At 36.4% G+C, this 25598-nt stretch overlaps 2 protein-coding genes across 3 annotated transcripts in view; one reads left to right on the forward strand and one right to left on the reverse strand.

Annotated features, from left to right (window-relative positions):
• CENPP (centromere protein P) overlaps positions 1 to 25598 on the forward strand; it is a 205699-nt gene that overhangs the window by 90178 nt on the left and 89923 nt on the right. The window lies entirely within an intron of this gene.
• ASPN (asporin) lies at positions 2259 to 24632 on the reverse strand. Of its 2 annotated transcripts, XM_059072424.2 has the most exons (9): positions 24351 to 24632; positions 20804 to 20853; positions 17231 to 17503; positions 13738 to 13850; positions 11373 to 11586; positions 10192 to 10302; positions 6564 to 6657; positions 6035 to 6173; positions 2259 to 3735 (listed from the first exon to the last, which is right to left on the reverse strand). In XM_059072424.2, the coding sequence occupies exons 1-9, from the start codon at positions 24395 to 24397 to the stop codon at positions 3538 to 3540; spliced, it is 1239 nt and encodes a 412-aa protein (XP_058928407.1). In that variant the 5' UTR covers positions 24398 to 24632; the 3' UTR covers positions 2259 to 3537. The 2 variants fall into 2 exon arrangements, with proteins under 2 accessions (XP_058928407.1, XP_058928408.1); XM_059072425.2 differs by lacking the exon at positions 20804 to 20853 and having other exon boundaries at positions 24351 to 24615.

The following is a 25598-nucleotide window of genomic DNA, read 5'->3' on the forward strand; positions in this document are numbered from 1 at the left end:
CCTGTGCTATACAGCTGCTTCCCACTAGCTATCTATTTTACATTTGGTAGTGTGTATATGTCCATGCCACTCTCTCACTTCGTTCCATCTTACCCTTCCCCCTCCCCATGTCCTCAAGTCCATTCTCTTCGTCTGCCCCTAGGTTCCTTAGAACCTTTTTTTTAGATTCTATATATATGTGTTAGCATACGGTATTTGTTTTTCTTTCTGACTTGCGTCACTCTGTATGACAGACTCTAGGTCCATCCATCTCACTACAAGTAACTCAGTTTCGTTTCTTTTTACCTCATAGGGCTATTGTGAGGATTAAATGAATAAATGCAAGTAAGGCTTTTGGAAGAATGTCTGAAAATGTTCTTTACATACCACCTATTACTATTAAGTATTATTCATATGGTACAATTTGGGGGAAATAAATTCAAGAGAATTAAGTCAGTTGCAGTAGGTTAAGGACCATGTGAGTAGAGAAATAATTAAGGCCAAGGTAAGACAATTCTTTTCCCAAAAGATGGAATTACAAACAAAAGAAAAATAATGCAGTAGTTTAAGGAGGAGCAAAATTGATTTAGGAAAAAGCTTTAGTTTTAATGACTTCAAGTGATTTTCTATAAGTATTATAGTTCATGAATTCAATGATCATTTTTATTGTAGGATTTGGGAGGAAATAAGGATAGATGGTCATTGAGATTTTTTTTTTCTACCTTGAACTCCTTAATAAACCCAGTAACTTGTAGTAATTCATTTGTTTCCAAACTTTAATGGATTTCAAGTGGGTAATATTTTACATTTACCATAAAATGGGACTGTGGAAGAAGCTTTAATGCAGTTTTGGTTGCTTATGATTTTTATTAGTGATTTGTCTTTTGCAAACATATAACCAAAAATAGTTAACAGCTGTGGGGTGAAAAACACAAACATTAAATACAGGAAATTAATTGCAGTGATTTCAGGCATCATTTCCAGTATTTTAAAAATTTTGCTGTCTTTTCTTTTTAGAAAAGGTTAATTTAGCTACTTTAAGCTTCTCTATTCAGATCATAGACTAATCTATTTGTTTAGATGATTCTAACCTTAGCACTAGTCTTATGAATTTAATTTAATTTCAAGAACTGGATTCTTACAATTTCAGTGAACATTTCACTTCTACTTATGTTCTTATAAGTGGCATGTCACAATTTTATTTTTATGATATATTGTAGAAAAATGAATTTAAAAAAAGAAAGAAAAATGAATTTTATTTATTAAAACTATTAGAACTTTAGAACATTTTAATTTTAGGATGATTATCATTGTTAGGTATTCTTCTGTTTTTAAAGGACTTCTTAATCTTTAATTTTTCTTGCAGTAAATTATTGTCCAGTGTAAAAGTTATGCATGTTTCATGAATCTTTATGGTTTACAAAGCATTTTCACATATACTTTTATTATTCGGTTCTTATAGCAACTTATTTGATCAGTATTCTCATCCCTACCCTTTATAGATGGGAAGACAGGTTCAAAGAGATTGTGATTTGCCCAAGACTATAAGTGGAACTGGACTTCTGTGTATGTTTTACCAGCTCAGAGCTCTGTATCTCTGGGCTTTTTATGTTACGTCACTACTGGTGCTATTATTTTAATCACACTTTAATCTTGCCCCTACAGTTTTACCAAACAAAAATACTAACTATTTTGTTTCAGGTTTCCAAATTTGTGTCAGAATTTAGAAATTAAGTAAATTATCTATAAAGCAGTAGTTCTCAACCAGCTGCAATTTGGCTTCACCCCTTCCACCGGGACATTGGCGTTTTGGGGAGAAATAGTTGATTGTCACACTGTGGGGCCGGCATGCAAGTGCTCCTGGCATCTAGTGAGTAGAGACCAGGGAGTTGCCAGACATTCTGCAAAGGACAGGATACCACTCCCCACAGAGAATGATCCAGCCTAGAGTGTCAACAGTGCCAGAGTTGGGGAACCTCACTGTGAAGAAGAAGACCTATTTACCCATTCTTGACCTGGATATCCAGACCCTCCACCCCATTTTACATATCTGTAAGGTACTGCTCTCCCCCAAATTACTTAAAGTCTAGTTTTTGAGGTGGTTTACCTTAAATGTGATTATCTTTCATGGTACAGGTATAATTTGGGATATTTCGGTACTATTATTAAGAATAAGCATTAACACTTTACTAACAATGTTTTAGTAAAAATATAAGAGTTTTATGAATAATAGTTTATGTTCCTGAATGGGAGAAGAAAAATTAAACCAAAGCAAAATATTTTATTTCAAACCAATATTTTAATGTTTTCCTTATTTTCTAGTTTTACTTATGTTGAACACCAACAAAAATATACATAAGTACTCTTAATTTTTATACAGAGCTGTGCATTCTGTTTAATGCTCTGCCTATTCACTTATACCAGGTGTATTTTTCAGAGTTATCCAGATTGTGCATATTTAAGGAGACAGTTTGGTGTAGAGTTGATAATACCCAGTCTCTTCCAATGAAGGTCTTACAAAAGGACATCTCAAAAATATTCCTTAGCATTGAGGTGACAGTGGTATATAACCTAACAATTGACACACCGGTAAAAGCTTATAATAGGGCTTCCCTGGTGGCGCAGTGGTTGGGAATCCGCCTGCCGATGCAGGGGACGTGGGTTTGTGCCCCGGACTGGGAAGATCCCACGTGCCGCGAAGCGGCTGGGCCCGTGAGCCGTGACCGCTGAGCCTGCGCGTCCGGAGCCTGCGCTCCGCAGCGGGAGAGGCCGCAACAGTGAGAGGCCCGCGTACGGCCAAAAAAAAAAAAAAAAAAAAAAAGCTTATAATAACTGTGATAATAAAAAGTGTGAAATTTTATATAAACACTCACTATGCATTTCTATAGAGGTTTTATAATCAGGCAATAATAGTTAAAAAGAAAAGCATGTGTTATAGCTTGAAAAAAGCTGTTATGAATAGCATCTGTTGAGTTGGTAATAAACACTTACTGAAGGCTTTATTATAAGGAGTTTTAAACATAAAGACAGTAAGGCTCTAAGGCATGAGAATTTGAATAAGATTATATCAAACCATACTTCAACATTATTAGAAATATTACAGTAATACCCAAGTTTTTAAGGATAATATACTCTTTATATAACCGTATTTGCCAATTTTCTTTTTCTAATAGCAGATGAAAGAGCACAGTTTGTTAAGTCAAGCATTCCATTTACAGTACAGTTCTTTTTTAAATGCACTTGATAACAAAGTGTTAAATACTGAATGTCTTATTTTTTGTTACTGAGAAAGAACATTCAAGCATGAGATTTATGCAAAATCATTTATATGTAAAAGAAAACTGCAACAGATACTTATTTCCTTTAATCCTGATGTATCAATAGTTTTTGCAAAATTCTGTTGAAATTTTTTGTCATATAGTAAGTCAGTGGACATACCACATGGGAATAGATTTTTTGCTTATGTGCATAATACCACCATTTTAAACAGAGTTCAAGTATTCCAAATGTAACAATTTTTGAATTTTACATTAAATGGATATCACTAATTACTAATTATTACTTTCTGAAGTTCCCAAGCTGAACGCTCATTCTGCTCAAAACACAACGAAATGTTGCAGGTTGTACTTCCCAATACTTCACTGGGTTGTTGAATAAACTTATTGCACTGTATAAAGACTTCTTCAGCTTTGGCACTGCTGGGCAGAAGTCATTCACTCCCACTTTCGTAATTGAATTGGAATGAAGGAAGATTATCTGTTGTAGTGGGAAAAGAGTGGAATAAAAATACATGATAAATGTAAAAAGAAGATATTCTGTTTATAGTTAGCATTTGTTCATGGGTTTGTCTCTTTAGTTTACACTGATTTGAATACATTTTGCTTAAAGTATATGTGCCTGTTTATGCCTGTTAAATACTTATTACAAGGACGCAGGCTCCTGTGTTATATACAGAAGTGCTGTATGTGTGAAGTGTGGCGTAGGACTCATGCCAATGCCCAGGGCACACTGCCTGGTCAGCACATGCCACTCTCCTCTGTCTCTGTTTCTCTCTGTCTCTGTCTCTCTGTCTCTGTCTGTCTCTATATACACACATATGCACAAACACATGCTCACGCACACACATATAGGTGTGTGCGTGTGTGTGTGTTTATGGTTACTTCAGTGCCATATTTACAATAATGTGTTTTAAAAGTATTAGAAGTGAGCAGAAGAATGAAATTTAATGCTGTAAGAATGACTTGCAATATGAATGTGAAGAATTTTTAGCCAGCATTTTCTGTGATCAAAGGGAGAAGTGTAGAGCTGCTTTTTTGTAAATTTTATAGAAAAATATGTCTATCGACATCTTAAATATGTATCTGTAATACAGCATCAATAGTTGAATTTTTATTTGCACCAATAGATAAAGTACAATTTTATAGGCTGTGTATGTGTCTTATTAAATTATTACTCAGAAAGAATGGACAATATAGGACCCTCCCTTCATTCCCTTTAATAGCCCTTTAAATTTCTTCTTTGGATTTTTTTGGCAACTGAGATTTCTGGGAAGTAAAAACAATCTACTTAATTAACAGTGTTTTGGCATATTAGGAAGAAGGAGCCTTTTGCTGTCAAGGTTAAGATACCAGTTCTAGCCATAGTTACTTCTAGATTTTGCCTTGGTGAGATTGATCTGAGCCAGTCATGAGAACTGTAGGCACTGCTAAAACCTCTAGTTTTCTGTTGGAGTCCCTGCTGCCTTCTATTAATCTTGGAGATTTTGTGACAGGTGCATTATATGGTTTCCTGGCAGTCCAGCAGCAGTGCAAGATGTAGTTTACCACAACACTGACCTCATTGAGAATGGGGAACAGTGCTGGACATGAATGTGTTTGCTTGTGGACATCCATTGAATTGTATCCTTATGACTATGTGTTATAATTCTGTTCATTTTTTTAAATGCTAGCAATAGTATGGATAGCTTTAAGACACCCAGAAGCTGGGATCAGCGTTGTGGAATAAAGTACTCAAAGACTGGACAACTTGAGGGAGGAAAGACTTTGGTCATGCTCACTGGTTAAATAAACATTTAAATGCAGCATTTGAAAAAATCAAAGCAAAAGTCATAATTTTGAAATGAGCATCTGCCTATATAGCACATCCATTTTGATGGCTTCTGTTTCACAGGCTTCTATTTGTGTAGTGAACAAAACTTGTTTAAAGAAAAATTAGAAAGAAATATAGAAGCGAGTGGCTCAAGGCCCAGTTTTGTTCTCAATGTGTTTTTCCTTGGAAGATGAGGAAGGAATTGTATGTCAAGGAAAGCACATGAGAAAAATGGACTAAGGTGACATGAGATTAAGTAGGGATTCTTAATTTGAGGTCCACAGATGGGAATCAGGAGGATCTGTGAAACTCCTAAAATTATGTGAATATTGTCTCATTTTTGTTCTTGGGAGTATCTAAAGCTTTATCAGATTCTCCAACAATTCTGTGGCCCATCCCAGCTAGTCAAGAGTTGCCAGCTTAGAAGGAAAAGTTTTCTAGTAATGAAGAACAAGAAATGTGCGCCCTTAATGCTCCAAATACTGACTTTTGATTATATATTCTGGCCTGAGTTTTTAAAAAGCATGCACACTTCTAATGTGGCACCACATTGATAGTGAAAATACCTGGGACTTAATCCACATGCTCTGCCTTTGTGAAGTGTTTCCAGAATGAAAGGTTATATAATTCTACTCGATTTCCTCCTGACCGGTCCTGCCTTTACATAGCCACTGCCACCCCAGAAACCTGAAATCAGCTGTGTCCATACCTTCACCAAAGTGGCCTTAGCAGTTTCAGTAGAAGAAGCAGAGGGATGGACATGGGTACCTGAGCGTTTTAGCTGATATCTCAATAGAAACTGGTATTCTAACACTCTCCTTGGCATAAAACACCTCGGCCAACCTGGAGGGTCTTTAGGGTGTGAATTACCATTGCTACCTGATTGGTCTTTGCTCCAGATACTAATATGTTTCATAAAAACAAAGAAAAGTACTAATATCTGCAAAACACAAGTAGAATGTTTTACCTGGAGATATTTCAACTCTTGTAATCCTGAGGGAATTTTTTTCAGTTTATTGTTTTCCAAGTGTATTTCTCTCACACGTGGTATGTTAGCAAGACTTCCATTTTCAATATCTGTGATTCTGTTGTTTCCTAGACCCAGCCTAAAAATGACATAAAATGCATCAGCTCTTGAGCAGATGGTATGATACACTTAGCTGCAAACACCACAACTGAGTTAGAAATATTTGTATATATGTTCAGAGAAAGGTATTTCATGGTTTCCTTTAATAACCTATTTCAGTACGTAACAGCCCTCTCCTCCACTGTCAGAAAATTTTCTGTCTAACGTATATGCAACAAAAGGGACATTTTGAAAGTGTCCCTTTTCTCATTCCACTTGCTGTCCCCCTTCTATTACTGAGACAGAATGATAGCAGTTCCTTCAAGTTTTCCCTTAATTTTATGTCCCTGTACACATTCTCCAAGAAGTTTCATTAATATCTTCATCATATGGACTACCACTTCCAAGTTAGGATTTGGGGGATGTTTACCGTTGCAGATCTTTGTATCGTTTAAAATCCTCTAGTTCCACAGTTGAAATTTTATTATAATCTAAATGTAGCTCCAGTAAAGTTGAAGGTAGTTCTAGCGATAAGAAAAGACATATGTATGTTAGATCAGGTTAAGACCAAGCCCTATTGATTATTTGTTTACTTGTTAAGTTTCACATTATAGGCTTAGGCAGTTTGGGGGGAATCTGCTTTTTTTTAAACTTTTTATTATGGAAAATTTCAAACATATACAAAAATAGAAACTAGTATTATGAGACACCATGCTGTTGCCCATCTTCAACAATTATCTCCATTTTTCCAATCTTGTTTCATCTATGCCAATAGTTATTTATTATTGATTTATTTATTGACTTGTTTTTATTTATTCATTTGTTTTTTTGCTGGAGTACTTAAAATCAAATTTCACACACATCATGTCATTTCACCTGTAAAGCCTTCACTAGACATCTCTAACCCATAAGGTCATCTTTTTTTCCCCTTACATAACCATCATGTTATATCACATCCAACAAAATTAGCAACAATTCTTTAATCATCTAATATTCCTCTCCCTAATGATCTCAAATGTATTGTTTTACAGTTGACTTGTTCAGGTCAGGATCCAAATAAAGTTTACAGGATATATTTGGGTCTTATATTTCTTTAAATCTCTTCTTCTATTACTCTTTCCTTTTTCTCCTTCTATTGATTTGTTTCAGATATTAATTTGCTTGAGATACTCCTTTGTAGATTGGGCTGTTGGCCTCCACATAACATAGTTTATCATGGTTTCTAGCCCCCTTATTTCTTATGACCTGTAGTTAGATATAGAGACCAGATTAGATTCAGCAAATCACCCTTCCATCTGACGGTCTTTGCACTCATTCATTGATTACTGCTACCTAGATTTATTATTTCATTCAGAATGGGAAAATGGTGATTTTCTGATTTTGTCATTCATTATTCATTTATTAGGTGAGATTGTTCTCTAAATAATTTTCTTTCATTAATTATTTACTTATGTTATAATACAGTTTTTATAGAAAAAGCACCATAAATGCTTGATTTTTTTTTTAAGTAATGAATTAGTGCAATGCCCAGAGGTGACCAATGAATTTTTTTATATCATTATTTATTTTATATCATTATCGTTTATATCATTAATATGGATTTTTTCCCTGTTTGATATGTTTGCTACACTGCAGTATTTATTCTTTTCAATTAGTAGTAGTTTCTGCATAAATAAAGAGAAGCATCTTCAGTGCCACCTGGCACATGGCAGGTACCTTGTGAATGTTTGCACCTTCTCTTCTCACACCTTTATGTTCTGACCCCAGCCCTCCCCAGATTAACTGAAGCTGGAATGAAAGAGACTAACCAGAAAATTCAGTCAGATCTCATTTTATTAATCCTACACATAAGATATTCTTTTTCAGTCAAAAGTTCTTGTCAGCTAGCTAGGAAATGCATTCGTTTTTCAACTCTTGCTAAAACATTTCCTTATTTTATTAGTAGTAAAGACTGTTGAAGGTAAGTTCTGTCTTCAAAGACCTTAAACACTAATTGAGCAAGTCTATCATGTATACAAAAATCACTAGAAAAATATTATAGAGTGTGCCAGTCTATTCTAGGATATGCTGTATCAAGTCAAAGACAGAAATCTCTGTGCATGTTGAGTCAGGAAAACTTCTTGGAAGAGGGTTTGTAGAATTTAAGGGGACTGTCCTCTCATATGGATTTGGGTATTTTTATACCTACCCTACCTTCAAACAGGTCACTCCTCCCCTCAACACAATGCTATTATGTAACAGAATTTTCCAGATGAATAGGAAGGAAAACAGTTTCACTCTTCTTATGTTAACTTGTCAGGTCTGGTAAGAACCCTCTGGACCTTGGCCTAATTCATCCTGTCACAATGGGTAGTGATGATTGAATTATAACATTTGGGCAGTCAGCCTTAACATTTGAGCAAATAAGTCATAAAAACAAAAAACTGGCTTTTGAATGTCATAAGGATCTTAAAGCAGTAGTTATGTAAATTTGGAGATTTGAAATTTAAATTTCTAAAGACATAAAATGTTCCTTTAGACTTTGGAAGAATCTTGAGAATTTCACGAGGAGTTAAAACTTCATTTTTAAGATACACTTTGAAACCTGAAGAGAATTACTCTCAGGATGTTTTGTAGTATAAGAAAGTTGCTGATGTAAATATAAAGAGCAATGATAACTGCGGGACCTCAGAGCCACAGCTCTGGGGTGGCGCCCTACTCTTCTGCTCCAGTATATCCTCTTATCCTCTCTGCCTCTACTCTGTCCTGTCCTCTTCCTCTTCCCCCTCCCTCTATGTCAGCTTCCAGCTTATGAAAGGGATTTTATTTAACTTGTTAGGTACAGTATGTATTTTTGTTGTTCTAAAGATTAGAAGGTAAATATAATATTTTAGGTTTCTTGTAGAAAACCAGCCATCTCCTTGAAACCTAAATTAAGGTTGTTTTTAATTGTGTAGTTCTGAATTAAACTGACTTTTTCTATACTAAAAGAAATTGTCCTTCTTCTACTTTTACTTTAGATGATTTTCCTCCTAAATGAAAGATTAATAACAGCAGCTTTACTTAATTAATAATAGCAGCTTTGCTGGGTCTTTTAAATTATCAGCATATATTTGTTTTGTTAATCTTCTGGATCATCTGAGTAGTAGAAAAGGGGTTATGGTAAAATAGAAGAAAACAGGTTATTGCTGCTTCTACTATGGATACTGAAAGACAGGGCTGTTAGAAAGGAAACTGTGTTATTAATCATAGGGGTTATTTCTAATCCAGGTGTTGGCATAGAAGAGAGAACTTGTCAGGGAGGAGGAAGTTGTGACCTTGAGCATGGGTTTGGAGAAAGGCAAATCCAATCTAGTTAATCATCAGGCTGGGAGCTTAGAAGTAATGCAGTAGAAAACTGGTCCAGTAGCAAACTTAAGAAGCATTTTACTTTGAGGCACCAGCTTCAGCTCATATGATAAAGAGCACAGTGCTCATTCTGTTATTGGTTATGTCATGAGAGAGCGTTTACTATGTGCCCAACATTGTCTTCAGATCTTTCTGTGCATCAGCCCATTAATCTGCACAGCACCCCTGTGTAAAAAAAATGAGGTATAGAGTGCCTTGCCCAGAGTATACACCTATCCCTGCCAGAGCCAGCGTCTGCCCCAATCCCTCCTCACAAGCCCCACCCTGAACCACTGCTGCAAGGCTGGGAGAGAGGTCTCTGGCCCTGTGCTTCTTCCTCTGCTTTCTTCTCTACAGAATTCTCACCTCTAACAGACACTTCACAGAATGACAAGTATAGATGAGTAAATGTTAGGAAAGAGACAGAAAATAAAAAGTTCTTTGCTTCTTAATGTTGGTTCGTACTGGGAAAAAAAGATTCTGGTTTCATACTGTCAAAAAAAGAAAAAAGAACTACATATGGCTCTTGATGTGTACATGAGAAAACACTAAATTTCATACTACACTGAACAGATATACTGGTAAAAAGGATTCTAATTGCAGTGTGGTTTTGACAGTGTGTACACTTTACAACCTTACATTTAATGGTCATTTTAAAATGACAATTCAATAAATACTGTATAAATACAAACCTTTAGGAATTGAGGTCAGTTTTGCTTCTGCAATTCTGATATGAAACACTGTTACCCCTTCAAATGCCCCTGGTTCAATCCCATTGTTATCAAGAGGGTTTGCACTCATTTCTGTGGGGGGAAATTATATAATTTAGCATACATATGTTGTATGTGAAGGAAACTCACAATGCAGAGATGGGCGTCCCAAGAAAATTCTAAGTGTGAGCATTATCTTTCACTCTCCTTCACTCAGTATATCTGTTTCTATCTACTCTCCTTTCTGTCAGTCTCAGAAAAAGACTGCTTTGTATTACATAGGCTGGAATATATAACAGCTTTACTATTTTGCTTTGAATTACTAAGTCAATAACTTACTTATCACTCTTCAACCATGATCATAATCAAGGTTTCATTATAGTAATATAACATAGGAAAAAAGACCATCCTTCATATAATTCAAAACCTTTGTGTTTTCCCGTGTACATTTATTTATTTGTCACCTAAACTTTTAAAATTTTAAGTCAATTAGAAGTTACTTGATTAACAGAAATATAACTGAGGAATGCCAGAAAGTGAAGCTGTTTGGTAAAGTGCCAGGCACTTGGTTGAATTAAATGAGTAAATAAATTAATGAGAATATTGGTTAGGAATTTTGAATGGATATAGTAGGGGAAGATGGCATGGTTATACCATGCCATATATATACCATGCCATACTTCTATTTTTAGAAGTAAAATAGTGTGTAGAATTGGAAGTATACAATAAAAATGCCTTAGCTGAATAATCTTCAAAGCAGATAATGAAAAGTTAGATGTACATTCCAAATAATATCTGAATCAATGTTGTCGGTTGTATTTGAGTAGTTTTTACAATACATTAAAAATGATACCTTTAAATTAAATAAGAATAACAGATTTTAACCAATTAAGTGCAGTCAGAAAACAGAAACCACACTAAGGGATTCTTGAGAGTGCAGAGTGCATGTGTATTTATATTGCAATAGGTGTATTTCTTTAAGTGCTATAAATTTTGTTTGATACTTTCATTGATTTATGAATGACTTATCTAGGTACAGCTTATTAGATTCAAAAAATTAATTTTGGAAATTATCAGTCCTAAAATTGTTAATGATGATAAAGATCTCTACATTGCATATTGCTTATAATTTTAAAATGTTCCATTTATTTGCAAAAACTTACCTAGCACATGTAAAGAATTCATTCCTTTGAATGTCTCCTTTTGTATTTTCTTAACTTTATTGTCATGAATTCTGAGTTCTGCTAACGATTTGGGAAGATTAAGTGGTATTTCACTTAGTTGATTGTGGGACAGATATAGCCTTCGCAACTTCTTTGTGGTTAGAAAGGCTTTGGGGTGAATCTTTGTTAGTTTGTTGTTGTTCAGAATCAAAGCCTAGATAAAGCATAAAAAGTTACACCATATCAGGAAGTGGATTTGATTTACCAGTATTCTACAGTGATTAGTCACTCATGGAAATCAATGCAAATTATGTCATTCATATACTTTATTAACCATGTAAATAATTCTCCAGCCCAATCTAAGCTTAAAAAAATATTTTTACTACTGAGTTGGAACAGTGCAAAGCTTTAACGATTGGTTTCACACCTTTGGTTTGTCTTTGAGTAGATGACACGTGTTTAAGGCTCCCCTCTCCCATTTCTCTTCATGGAAGTGATGGATAGTATTATCTTTATCTTAACTTTTTAAAAAATTAATTAATTTATTTATTTGGCTGCGTTGGGTCTTTGTTGCTGTGCGGGTGCTCTCTCTAGTTGCAGTGAGTGGGGGCTACTCTTCGTTGTGGCGCGTGGGCCTCCCATTGCAGTGGCCTGTCTTGTTGTGGAGTGCAGGCTCTAGAGCACAGGCTTCAGTAGTTGTGGCTCGCGGCCTGCAGAGCGCAGGCTCAGTAGTTGTGGCTCACAGGCTTAGTTGAACCCAGGGCTTGAACCCATGTCCCCTGCATTGGCAGGCGGATTCTTAACCACTGCGCCACCAGCGAAGCCCTCTTTATCTTATCTTAAAAGCTATTCACTCTACAAAATTAACTTCAGTACACAACAAATACATTTTTGCATGATTTTATCTACTCTTAAAACCTCACCTCTGTCTTGTTTACTAATGTTTACCATTTTCCCCAGAATAGAGGCCTGTAAGAGTAAACTCTTACAAAGTGCCCTCAGCATTCTGGCATATTTTAGACACTGGGGAAATGGTAGTAGTTTCTGGAGAATGACTCAACCTCTTCTCAGTTCTGTGACTATTTCTCAGTGCAACGTGGCAGCACTCTTCAGAGAAGACACAACCCCAGAGGGTGAAAGAGCTTAATGCAACCTGAATCTTTGTTCTCCACAGCCAAGCCCTTTGCGACATGTTGAGGGTTCTGACTGCAGCCATCTTGATCTGCTGGGGTGAGGAACTTCAGAACCCAAATTGGGAAAATCCTTGGTAACCAGGGCTTGCCACTCACCTAGTAACTATTTTCAAAACGTGCCAGATTTTGCAGAAACAATTTTCAATGTTTCACAAGGGCAATGGCATTCCTAGGATTTTTTATTCGTCTCTGCTAATCTGGATCCTCTCATTCTTTCAGGGAGCAGCTCTAGATTATTTCCTTTTATGATTTTTGTCCCCGGTTCCATTCTACAACAATCTTTCCATTGTTTCCAGAATGACTTAATATTTGCCTTTCTAGTATTATTCACATTGTTACTGTTTCACAGAAGAAATGCAAATACTTCTGCAGTTAAACTCCCTTTACTTACTATGTTTACTGGTTTCACCATAGGCCCTTAGTGTCTCCTTGTTCATACCTTCCTTTCAGACACATCACTACTTTTAACAATTTCAACTGAGATAGGTTAAGCCTAGAAGAATTTAAAATACATCTTGTTACCACTGGTAAAAATATACTCCTTTCTGTGTGTGCCGCACACCCCATGTCTGACAGTGTGGAATCAGGCTCTCCCTCAAACCCAATTTCAAATAGAATTAGAAATTTTACCTGCTAAAATCTAGAGGCTCAAAATGCTAAATAGAAAAATAAGACTCTTTTAAATCTTAGAAAATTAAAATATTAATGAGTATAGTAAAGAAAAGTTCTTTTTCATCTTTAGAGATCTAGGGAAAAAAAGCCATACAAGTATATTTAGTCAATTATGTTATATTGCACGTGCTGCTGTTAGAGCTTTGTGGGTTTGGCTACTGCTTTTCTTACATTGTACACTAATGAGTTCCTGAAAATACTCAGTTTTATTATTTTAGTGTATAATGACTATGATTACCTAAATAGATCATAAGGACCACTTATTTGAATTCTTAGGCCGCTGCCTTTCCACCTGGCTGTTATTCAGTAAACATCAGTTGAATTAAATTATTAATTGAATTAAATATATAATTTTTCATTAACTAGACCACTGCTGAATAATGGGGATTTTGTCACTCATCATACACAGAAAAGTAAGACTTGTTTACACAAACACAAATACAAGCAATCATTTTAGCAGTGACAGAGATTTTCACTTAAATATTTGCATGTATTCTTACATAAAGTGAGATGAGTCCTTTAAAATCATTTTCTTTGATTTCCATAATTTTATTGTTTTGAAGGTCAACCATTCGGGTATCAAATGGAATATTGCTTGGGACAGAGGACAAACCTGAGAAATAAACAAACACGTTGCATATATGTTATATGCTAAAGATGAAATTGCTGATATGATAGAAATGTGCTTTTTTAAAAAAATTCATGATTACCATTAAGTAATACATGACTTAACATATAACAGATGACAAAAACATTGTACTTTGGAAAGTCTTAAAGATCTTATCAAGTAACTTTATTTTTACAAGGTGGCTAGCTGTTTCTAGCTATCACCGTTCAGTCTGCTGCAATGTGACATTAAATGGAGCTAAGTTGGGGGGTTCTAATATGACTACGAGGAGGAGACCTACAGCTGAGGCACAGCTTCTGCTGATGGACTTTTGACTAAAGAATATTAACATTCTTTGCAGATTTTCAGGCAGTTGTAGTGCTAAATTGGAGCCTGTGGGTTTTGATCATTTTAAGAAGCATCAACATGTAGAAAGTTGTGCTTAGAAAATAGATAAATTATTTTCTTGTACGCTATCAAAGACTTTACTACCCATTTCCTTAAATAATGAGCTCCTCTAATTAGTCGTAAATTATTTGATTTATGAAAACTTATTCATCCATAACATATAATTAACATCTAGGTGTGTAGTATACCTTTACTGAATTTATCACCCACAGCCTTACCTCTTTTCGAGCTGTGTACTCTAGTAATAGCTTTTTTTTTTTTTTTGCGGTATGTGGGCCTCTCACTGCTGTGGCCTCTCCCGTTGCGGAGCACAGGCTCCGGACGCGCAGGCCTAGCGGCCATGGCTCACGGGCTTAGTTGCTCCGCGGCATGTGGGATCTTCCCGGACCAGGGCACGAACCCGTGTCCCCTGCATCGGCAGGCGGACTCTCAACCACTGCGCCACCAGGGAAGCCCTAGTAATAGCTTTTTTTTCTCTCATCTCAGCAGCTGCATCTTCCTGTTTGTGTAGGTACTCAGTAAATGTTAATTACATTATTTGAAGACTTAAATGTGTTTTTCCTCTCTTAAAGAAGCAGAAAATTGCCAGGAGCTGTATGTGTCGCATTTCTCCCTTACTTTCCTTGCTTCCCCTAAATGGCTGAACATGTGCACCTCTGATTGTTGTCAGACATTCCATATGGTATTTATGCTTGACGAGCATGGGGCTTTCTTGGTTTTCCCCAACATTTAACTTTTGAAATGTTCAAACATACAGAAACATTTAAAGAATTTTACAGTGAAAATTCATATTCCTTTTCTCCCATCAACATTTTACTATACTTACTGTCCATCCATCAATTTATCTTTTTTATGTACTTTCAAGTGAGTTTCAGATATTACTACATTTTTAGTGGAGCCATCCTTACTCCTGAAGAGTAGTGTTATATTTAATAGCCCCAAATTGAAGAATTCAGTATTGAAATACTGTGAATATCAACATTCCACTTGACAGCCCTCAATACTTTGCCCTTTATACTTTAAAATTGACAATTCTTTTACGAAGTTTGACACAGGTGGAAAGGGGGAAAAGGGAGTAACTTGATGGGTTACCAAGGTAACAGCAGTTTTGTTAGAAGATTACTTTGGTTTTAGAAAATGAAATGGAAGTTCTTATAGGAAGGTAGAGGTTCTGCAGACAGGATCTAGTAACATAAACTTTGACAAACCTTCCCCTACTCTACCCCTGATAAATTTGGAAGCTCTGAAAAAAATTTCATTTCCTGAGGGAAAAAGATTGTTAAGTGTCCTTTTCATCTTCAGTTGTCATGGGGGACCACTATATGCTGCTAACAGTGCTGTGTCATTTTAAAGGTATGTGTCATACTATTACAGATATTCTTGGGTGAATTTTATTTAGATTTTTTTCAAAGCTAAATGTTCAAGAGACCATGTAAGTAAAACACTATTTGCAACCAACTGTCTGTCATGAGGCAGTTTGATTTTTCTCAGTTCTTTGATGACAGTCACATACTGGAGCAGAGCTATGCAGTGTTTCCTTCAAGGTCTTTAAGTTGAAATAGATGACTTTGTGCTGGATTGAACATGAAGGTCATCACACAAGGATGGTGTGTGCTAAAGGTGAACATCTCCGTAGTCAAAGTCTTACCCAGAACCAACCCAGTTTACATCCAGCAGTATCAAAGTAGATATATACATTTTTATCCTGATCTTTGTTTAGCAAAGTGTTTTCTCAGGCTTCAACTCTACAAATTGATGATAGTGAAGTTTTTTCCTGCCTGGGATGCAGCTTAAAAACGACAGTACCAAAAGAAAAAAAAAAAGACCTTCCGATACTCCCTAATCTAACCTTTTCTCACACCAGAGTCTGTTTCAGCTTCTACATTTCTTCTTCCTGCTGCTCTTCCCACAGTCATTCTTGCCTGTGCTTCCAGACCAGCAAACGTTGTTTGCATCTTGTCATCTCTTTCTCACAAGAATGCCAAAGGTACAGCCTAAAACCCATTTTTTCCTGGCCTGTATATTCCATTAAGACTTTACCAGCGACTCTAGCTCATAATAGTATCCTCTTTTTTGGATGTTTTTTGTTCACCTTTCTCATTATGTCCCATAATAACACATTTTTTTAAAAGTCTCTGGAGTTCACTGTAACAAGCTTTGACTATTGCCACGAATGCTGTGTCAGTAAGAAATTAATCTAAAGCTTTCAGAGGCACTGTCTGCTCATATGCGCTCTGGAAGTTGCCTTAATGGGCCTCCAGGTCCAGAATGGGAGGTGTGTGCCATACTTTTGGTTTCCCACAGTGGGTCAGGTCTGAGCCATCTCCTCTTTTGCAAATAGCTGAGTATAACAATTCTTGATGTGCATTCCTGTTACACCTCTCCCTGAGTGTGCCCTTCTATTTGAGAGCACCTTCATTAGAAGTATTAAAAGAATAAAATGCTCAGCAGAGAATTGCACATTTTTAAGAGACTTTAGAAAGTGGTTTTTGGTTCAGCCATTTATTTTCTAGATAGTTTTAAACCCAAACCATTCAAAACAAATAGAGTATTATCTTTAAAATGTCTAGATTAGAGATTTCACAAACTCTATAACCTATTTATTGTTCTGGATGGGCAACTTATTTTGTTATGGTAGAATTTTGCTAGGAAGCACAGTTTCAACCAGCTGACACTCTATAAGATGAAACCACAGTGACATCCATTCTCTCTAAAGGAAATTAAAATGTAATACTGATTCAAATTTGGGAAGAGAAGGAAATGTTCTATATATGAAATTTCCATTGTTTTCCTCTGATTTTCTGGATTTTTAAAATAAGTTTGGATGTACATTGGGGTTTGTTATACTTTTCAAAAATTTAAATGAAAAATTCCTTTACAATCAGCTGATTTTTGAAATTTCAGTGAGGTCTTTCCCTATCCTTTAAATTTTGTCAAAATGACATTATTCCACAAAACAAGTTGACATGTGTCCTTACCTAGATCAGAACAGTGTACAACTCTCGAGTAGCATTGGCATCCAAACGGACATGTTGGAAACAGATCGAATGGGAAGAAGGGGTTAATTGGCTCTCTTGTTGGAAAAAGAGAGTTGTCAGCATCACCATCACCTTCATCTTCCATGTCCTTCAGCATCATATTCTTCAGTGTCAGGTACGAAGGGTGAAATAAGGGTTGGGCAGAGCACAAAGTCAAGAACACTAGGAGCACATACTCCTTCATGTCGTGCTGTGTAGGGGACCAATCTAGAACTAAGTAGACATTGAGGATTAAGTTAAAGTTTAAATAAATACAGTTCCTGCTGCTGTACATTTCTCAGAGTTGGCAAGAGTACAATGAAATGGCATTCTAATTTATTACTAGTGTGAGAGTAAGTTTATTAAAAGTTTTTGGAAAGCAGTTCAGCAATATGCATCGGAAGCTTTATAAATATCTTTATTTTTCATCTAGCAGTTCTACTTTTGGCATCTAAGTCTCAGGAAACAATTCTAATGTGCATAAAGGTGTTCATCAGAATCATACATAATATCAAAAAAATTAAAGATAATACTAATGGTTAAAGAGAAATAGTAAAATAAAATAGGGTATATTTATTCCATGAAATACTTTGTAACCCACAAAATGTTTGCAAAGATATTTAAAAATATGAAAAACTTTTTTGAAATAAAAGAAAATATAAAAAATCTATACATAGTATACTTACAAACACATACACACAAAAAATCCTGGCACAAATATACCTAATTGATGATAATATCTGGATGGTAGAGTCATGAATTACTTGTGTCTTTTTTTTTCTTTAATTTCTATACTGAGCAATAAGAATTACATTTATACTTAGGAAACTAATAAATGTTTTTAAAAACAAAAACAGATTATCATACCTGACTATTTATTCCTAAAATCCTTCCATTGCCTTAATATCTATGTCACTTTTAAAGTAAAATCCTTCATGTCCCCTTAGTACATCTGGAAGTTTTCTTTAACTTCTCTCCCACCATCCTCCCCAGCCTCACTCTCAGAGTTGGTTACTTTTTCCAGAGTGTTATTGGATTTCTTCCTTCCAATCTGTTCCATTATCTAATACCTGATCCAAAGCATCTGAGCTCCAGGCTATTCTTTTTTACTCATCTTTCCACTGAGTTCCTTTTGTTTAGTTTTTTTGCAGGGGGAGGGCATGGGGTGCTTTCAATTGTATTTTTTAAAGCCCACACAAAACTGGAATGTACGAGTGAGAATCTTCTGAGAATAGATTTGTTGTCATCTGATGGCAGATATTCCTACAGGTATGTTTACTTAACCATCAACTGTGAAACATACATTCTTTGTAATTTTCAAAAATTAAAAGCATTATGATATCATCTGTTTTAGATGACTTACGCCTGTCTTCCCTTTGGGGCATGCAGTTAGCTTCACATAATGCCTATTGGTGAGGCTGTATCATGGCAGGTGGGAGTCCACACCCAGCCAGGTCATCCAGCAGTGTAGCTGTCCTGCTATGCCTGAGCACCAGATAGCACCTTAGCCACAGAGGGCTTCTAGAGTCAGTCAGAATTGGTCCAGCCTCAGGAAGACCTGGCCCTCCAAATCCTTGAATTATGCCAGTTTCTTACAGTTTTCTAGAACCCAGAAATCAGCTTTAATATCTCTTCACAGCCTTGCTTTTTTCTGGACTTAAGAATCAGAAATGAGTTAACTAACTTAATTAAAATATTCATTTATATATCTTTTAATGATCAGAGAAAGGTTTTTTAAAAAACCCTACTGTCATCAGTGATTAACCTGATAACTAACATTATTTAACTCTTAGAAATCTATATGGCAACAAGTACATTTTGCCCACTGGGCGGCTGGACATGACCAGCCTTATCAGGTTTCCCTATGAGAACTCACACTCAATTGTGCTAGGAAAGGGGATATTACAGGACACAGAACAGAAAAGCTTTTTATATTTTTATAATCTTATTCTGAATCCCACTTCAGAACCAGATCTGTCTTTCCGTCTCTACACTGCCTTGTGGAATTGTCAATTCAGTTTATTCTAGATACGTCTCTCACATTAACCAGGACTGAGAGGTGCAAAGAGCTTCAGTGGCTTCCCCAAGGCCACATAACCAAATTGAACTGGAAATTGAGTTAGAGCTCATGTGTCCCAACCCATTCTTTGCATCTTCTGCTGCAACCCACACAGGAGCACTCTCTTTTATCTTCTTTTACCTAGTGGCCTCTGTCATCTCCTCCTTTCCAGCCAGTCCACATGTTGCTGTCCTGTATACATCTGTACATAAAGGAGTGCACTCACAGCTTTTGGAGGGTAGAAATGGGAGTGGTTGTGTGGTCAGATATGTATGGTACAGAGAGAGATTGTGCTGGCAACTCAAGGGCCAGCAGCTTCTGTCAGCCAGCCCTGGGGACAGGCAGGTTACTATTCCAGTCACCCTGGAATCCTGGCACAGGCACCTGGTTTTGATCAACTAGGCTTCATTTCCAGGATCACTTTGGCACATCATTTTTGCTTCTTAGCTGCCTGCCTAACTATGCTCCATTATGTTTCTTGACCATAGGCTTCTTTGTGGTTCCTGGCTCCTTAATGCTTGGTGTCCTGCCTTGCCTTGACTTCCACAATTCTCATTCTTGAGCTAATTTAGCTCTTGGTCCTTAGCAAAACCAAAGCTTGTCTCTGGTACCAATTTATTCTTTAAGATTGTTCTGCATCACAGCTCTGTCTTCTAGGTCCATAGCTGCCCCGGACCATATTTGACCTTGGTAGAGAAGTTAGTGAATTAAATGTCATTTGAGGTCATGTCTCTGGCTTTCTTTGAGGTTACTGGAGTTTTTCATTGGGCATTTATCAAGTACCCACTGTGTACCAGGTACAGGGTTAGGATACATAATCCATGGAGTAGAACATATTTGGGTGTTCAATGGACATGCTTCTCCCTATCCACTTCTCCCACGCTTCCTTGCCCAAAAAACAACCACAGCTCCTAATCTGCTACTCTCAGATAAGTGTGGGATTGTTGTAAAAGTTAATACTTGAATGTCAGGTACGCTAATAGGCAAACTAAAAAATAAATGCTCAAGTTAGTAAATAGAACTAAACTGTGGGTGGTCAGTGCTGGCTGTGTACACTCTGGCTCTAACATTTTGGAAGAATCTCCAGATGTGTGGTACCTTGACTCTGAAAATAAAATTCTTCATCGTAAGTTTGTGTACTCCTCATAAATCTCAGTTTACTATTTGAGACCAATAGAAATAAAGACATCTATAAAATATACATACACAAAAAAAAAGGTTGAAATAGAATACATAAACCTAATAAGAGGAATAGTGGGCTTATGAGTGAAGGATTATTTTCTTGTCTATGGTGCATATTTTTAAAATTATTATTTTGCTTTTTAAATATTTTAAATAGCAATCTGCAAGAAAATTGTCTTTGCTCTGGTCCTCCATATACTTTTGCCTTTTCTTACCACTTCTAGAAACATTAGACAGTACAATTAAAGGTTTCCCATACACTGCCCCCTCAAAGTTCAACCAACAGTGCCTACCTTCAAAATAGTCTGGAGCCACAATTTCTTGAGGGCTAGCACCGTTTACTCTGGTCCATGGGAGATAAAAGAGTTTTAATAAAAAGTTATTTTTGAGTTGGTTGGTTGTTTGAGTTTCATTATTTTTGTAGAAACTTAGAGATAAATAGGCTGTAGCTTCCCCATCTAGACCAGAAAAATCTATGTAATGCATAATATACCAGAAATATAGACCTAAGAAAATGATAGAACTTTAAAAAATACATATAACAAGAGGAATATGTTAGAGATCCAAAGTGGGAAGCCAGGACTCAATGTCTTGGCTTTCCCTGTAGCCTGGCAGCAGGGCCAGGGACTTGCCTTCACTCCTGCAAACCCCATTTCCTGCTATAGTCATGTTGCCCTATGATGTAGGAGAGCCCTGGAGCGGGGTGCAGGCTGGGATGAGGGGGAGCAGAGCAGCTGTGACAGACTTAGACGGACACTGGTATGAGGAGCAGAGCTGGGAGGAGACACAGATCAGTGCTCAGGTGAAAGAGAGGAAGAAAGCCAAGCATGAGGGAGGGGGCTTATTTCTCTTACATGTCCCCTCCAAAAGGGCTGCTGGTCAGCCTACCTGTGGGGTCAGGAGGAGCATCAGCCAGTGTCCCTCCCTTCCTCTCCTTTCTTACAGTGATAAGCTACATGAGTTCCTCCCTGCCTTAGATAAGATGGTGACTCTGGCCTGCTATGTTAGGCAGTGGCTTGTCTATGGTAGTTGGGAAGCTTTCCAGTTGCTGGCTGGTGGGGGCAGCCACCAGTCATGCCCTCCTGGACCCTCCCCTGGTGAGTGAGAGAGGAGACATGTGGAAGCAGGAAATGTCATTTAGTTGAAACTCCCTCCCAGTGTTGAAGTTTCCTCCAGAACATTGTGGACCAGATGGTGTGTCTGCTCTCTGATTGCATGACTCCAGTGAGAGGACTCAGGGAGCACACCTCCTCAAGAGGCATCCAGTTCCACTGCTGTCCGTCTGTGGTTGACAGGAAATTCTTTATATTGAGACCAAAAATGCCTTCTGTCACATTCTTCTCTCTGTGCTACTTCTGTCTTCTGTTAGTTATATGAAATTAACCTGATCTTTTTGCATTCTCTTATCCTGTTTACTTGAAAAGAGAAGTCAGGAGAACCTTGATTCCATGAGGAATTAACCATTTATTCCCTTCATTTGAGATGGCAAAGCCTTGATTAAAAAAAAAACAAGTGATTATAGACCCCAAACCTTGCCCTATTCTAGTTAAGCAATTTTTTATCAGTAGAAAAATATTGGAATGTACAAGAGGGAACACTAAATAGCAATGTTTTTTCCCTGTTATTCAGGGTGTAGAGAATATTGTTTCTCATTGAAATGATGACTCTTAGTTGTTTGTCTTCTTTTTAAATTTTGCGTTTATTAATATGTCTCAAGCTCTTATTTGTTTAGTTTTGGCAGTATTTAGATTATGTTATTTTTAAAACCTTTAAAAATGTTTGTCTTGTTCTCAAGAAAGCTCAGTATTTCCCTGATTTAGACGTTTTGCCAGAGTTTCTTACTCATGGAAAACTTTGAATTTTGTTTCAAGTTTCTCTTACTCTGAATAATATTTGAAATATTATTTCAGTGCTACTGCTGTTATTACTAAGCCGTGGCACATTAGAGTCAGGAGAGGCCTTTGAGACTTTGCTACCATGCCCTCTTTTATAGCAGAAGAAGCCAAAGCTGGCCTCCTCACTGCTGCATTGTCCACGCTTCTGCTTGGCCTCCTCTAAATGGGTCTTATTCCCACAGTGACTTCCAGACAGTAACCAGACTCTCCTCGGAGAGGATGGGGTGAGAGGCTTGGCCACATTCTCAGGACTGGAAATGTAGCTTGAGAAGTGTCTTTCTGAATTTACATAAGCTCCTATTTTCTGCTTAAATGTGCCACAAATTTGAATGGAAAATTTGTCTAAGTGAAATGGTATTTCCTCTCAGACACTATTATTAGGAAAATAAGTCACTGTGCTTTTAAATCCTATGCTTAAAGTTCTGCTTGGCTGAAATTCCTCTCGATTCAAAAGTACCAATAATAGTTTCCAGTATATATATGTGATATAACATGCTCTGCGTATTCGCAGAAGGAATCCAGACTAAATTCTGGTGTAGTCAAGGTGCAGCCTTGTAAATGGACAAGTAAGTTAAACTTTGGAAACTTATGCACAGTACCTTTTTGTCATGGAAACTGATACTTTTAAAGCCTATGATTTCCTTAAAGAGATACTTAACTTTACCTTGAAAGTATAAATAGCAGCTGATTGAAGAACTTGCTGGCTGCTCTTTCTTTTATATGTTTTGTCCTTCATCAGTTTTTCAATGCATCTAGCAACCTAGCTACTGTCTTTAAAAACAAAAAACTCCTACCTCTTCATTTTTCTATTGTTTCCTATGCTTCCTTAAAACTTGTGCTTGTAAAGTTAATCTCTTTTGTCTCAAACCTCAGATCAGATATCTGAATATTCTCTTTTAATTAAGTAGGTGTAACAGAAGACTGCATATCCTCAATTCTTTCCACCACTACCCTATATGGCTAAATACTAAAAACATCAAGATGCTTTTACACGTGTGTGGGCTTATGATTTTTTTTTAAACAACTCGATTCTTGGTGGGATTTTTTTAATTCTTTATTTTTAGAGAGATATAGACCCCCTCAGATTCTTTGTGACTTAATCCTATATAACATGTGGCTACTGTTTATGGCTGCCACACCTCCAAATAGGTGAACAAGAAAGAATGCTGTGCTGTACTAGATTATGAGGGAGTAGAATATCAAATACATTGTTTAATTTGTTAAAATCTAATATTAAATAAAAAATTTACTTTGGGAGGGGACAAAGGAAATCTTTGTTTTACATTCTGACTGGATTTTGTGAAAAGTTTCTAATCTTTCACATTGAATATAGGGCTAATTAAACTATAGCTGATAAATATTCTTTCTTAGAGTTATATAGATCTCCATTTTAACTGTCCAGTGTCATTTCATTACATAAGAATAAGGAATACATTTATCAAGGCAAAATATGAATATTCAAATATGTAATTAAAAACATTTGAATAACTCATATATTTTTAAAATACCTTAGAAAATATCATAGTTTCACATTTTGAAAAAATCTTTTACTGTTTTCACTTAATGTATTTGTAATATCCACAAACTTTCTTATCATTCTTTATTAAGGTAATGTTGTTTTCTTAAAAGAACATATTCACAAGATATTTGTTTAAATGATTTTAAAAATCAATCATGTTAACTTTTATGGTAAAGTATAATGACAGGTTATCATTTAGCTATTTTAAAAAGTTGCAATTATGTTGAAAGTAAATCCATTATATGTAAAACATAAAAGCTAGAGTAATTTTAGATATGTATTTAAGTGCTATTTTTTAAGAAATTATACAAACTTTAAACTATATTATATAATTTACAAGCATTTATGTTAATAACATTAATGTCCCCTTAGTATTGACTAAAACAATTGTACACTAGTACATGAAAAAAAGACATGAAAACATACCTTGTAAGAAGAGAGTAAGTTCTCTTGAAAGTAGAATTTTCCACCATGTACTACTTATCTATAACGTAAATGTTCTCAGCTACTATTTAAAAAGAAAATATGAGAAGGTATTACATTTAAAAGAAAAACACCCTTCTGCAGAGCCTGGTGTGGCTGCACCCTGGGTGACACTGGAATAAGCTGCTTCCACAGATTAGCCCATGTTAGTACTGAGAAGCGAGATTAAAACTTGTTACTGCTCATGTGTTTTCCATCACTGTTTGTATCGTAGCCAAGACTTCTAGCTAAACTCTAGACGTCTACTGGAAGATTCTGAAGAAAAAAAAGAGAGAGTTTAATAATTCATGGCAACTGGCCATTGAAAGTGCAGTAAAAGTCATTCAAGAAATACCTGATTTGAAAAAAAATACTTTATGAAATTCTTAAATGAATGAATACTTATAAGTTACAATTTTAAAAATCACTCACTCTATATAGATTGACAGAATATTTATCAGTTTTAGGAAGGAATACTGAAAGAGTACATTATTGAGATGTAAACCCAATCTCCAGATGTACCTAAGAAAGGAGCCGTGCTGTTAATTTTCTTCTGATGACTGAAGCTTGTTACATCAAGCATACATCTCAAGAATTTCTTTAAAAGCTTTTAGCCCTGCCACAGGCATGTCAGGGGAACTGCAGACCAGGCCCTATATAATGCTTCTGGTCCCAGCCTATATGCTGTGATACAGACACTGATGCAAGGATACAGGTGAAGCCTGCTTGGACTTTCACTTTTCAAGAGACTATCACCTATGACCACATAGCATTTAGGGAGGACATGGGAGCAGGAAGACAACATTCACAATTAGGCCTGAGAGAATGCCCAATTCCCGCATCAATGAAGACATCATCCTTCAAGAGGACATTTTTCTAAGTCTGGGTACCTAAGTACTAGGTAACGCCAAACTAGTATCTTCATGACGTGCAGATTTGGGGGGCAGCCTGTTTGCAAAGCGTGTTTCCAGTAGTTTATCAGAGTCTGGTCTCTTCCTGACACAAAGAATCTGACTGTCGTTTGTTCCTGATTCCCAGAGAAAGGGCACATGTTGAAGCAAGCCATAGCAAAAGCACTGTGCCTCCAATGTGCAGCGCACCCAGCCCCCACTTAAATAAAATATACTTCTGTGGCCCTCACATCAGACAGTCCCTTATGCTGGCCTCTGCAGAGCTTTAGGCCTGCCCTGGGTGCAGCACTTGAAGTTTGGC

The sequence above is a fragment of the Kogia breviceps genome, chromosome 8 (assembly GCF_026419965.1).
Source record: "Kogia breviceps isolate mKogBre1 chromosome 8, mKogBre1 haplotype 1, whole genome shotgun sequence".
Lineage (NCBI taxonomy): Eukaryota > Metazoa > Chordata > Mammalia > Artiodactyla > Physeteridae > Kogia > Kogia breviceps.

What these genes read in the sequence shown, in the direction of transcription:
- ASPN (XM_059072424.2), bottom strand. Translation starts at nt 24,397, where the DNA reads ATGGTGGAAAATTCTACTTTCAAGAGAACTTACTCTCTTCTTACAAG. An exon ending in GGCTCCAGACTATTTTGAAG is followed by an intron (nt 17,504 to 20,803) that starts GTAGGCACTGTT and finishes ATGTCTACTTAG; the next exon opens with TTCTAGATTGGTCCCCTACA. An exon ending in AAGGACTCATCTCACTTTAT is followed by an intron (nt 11,587 to 13,737) that starts GTAAGAATACAT and finishes TGCTTTATCTAG; the next exon opens with GCTTTGATTCTGAACAACAA.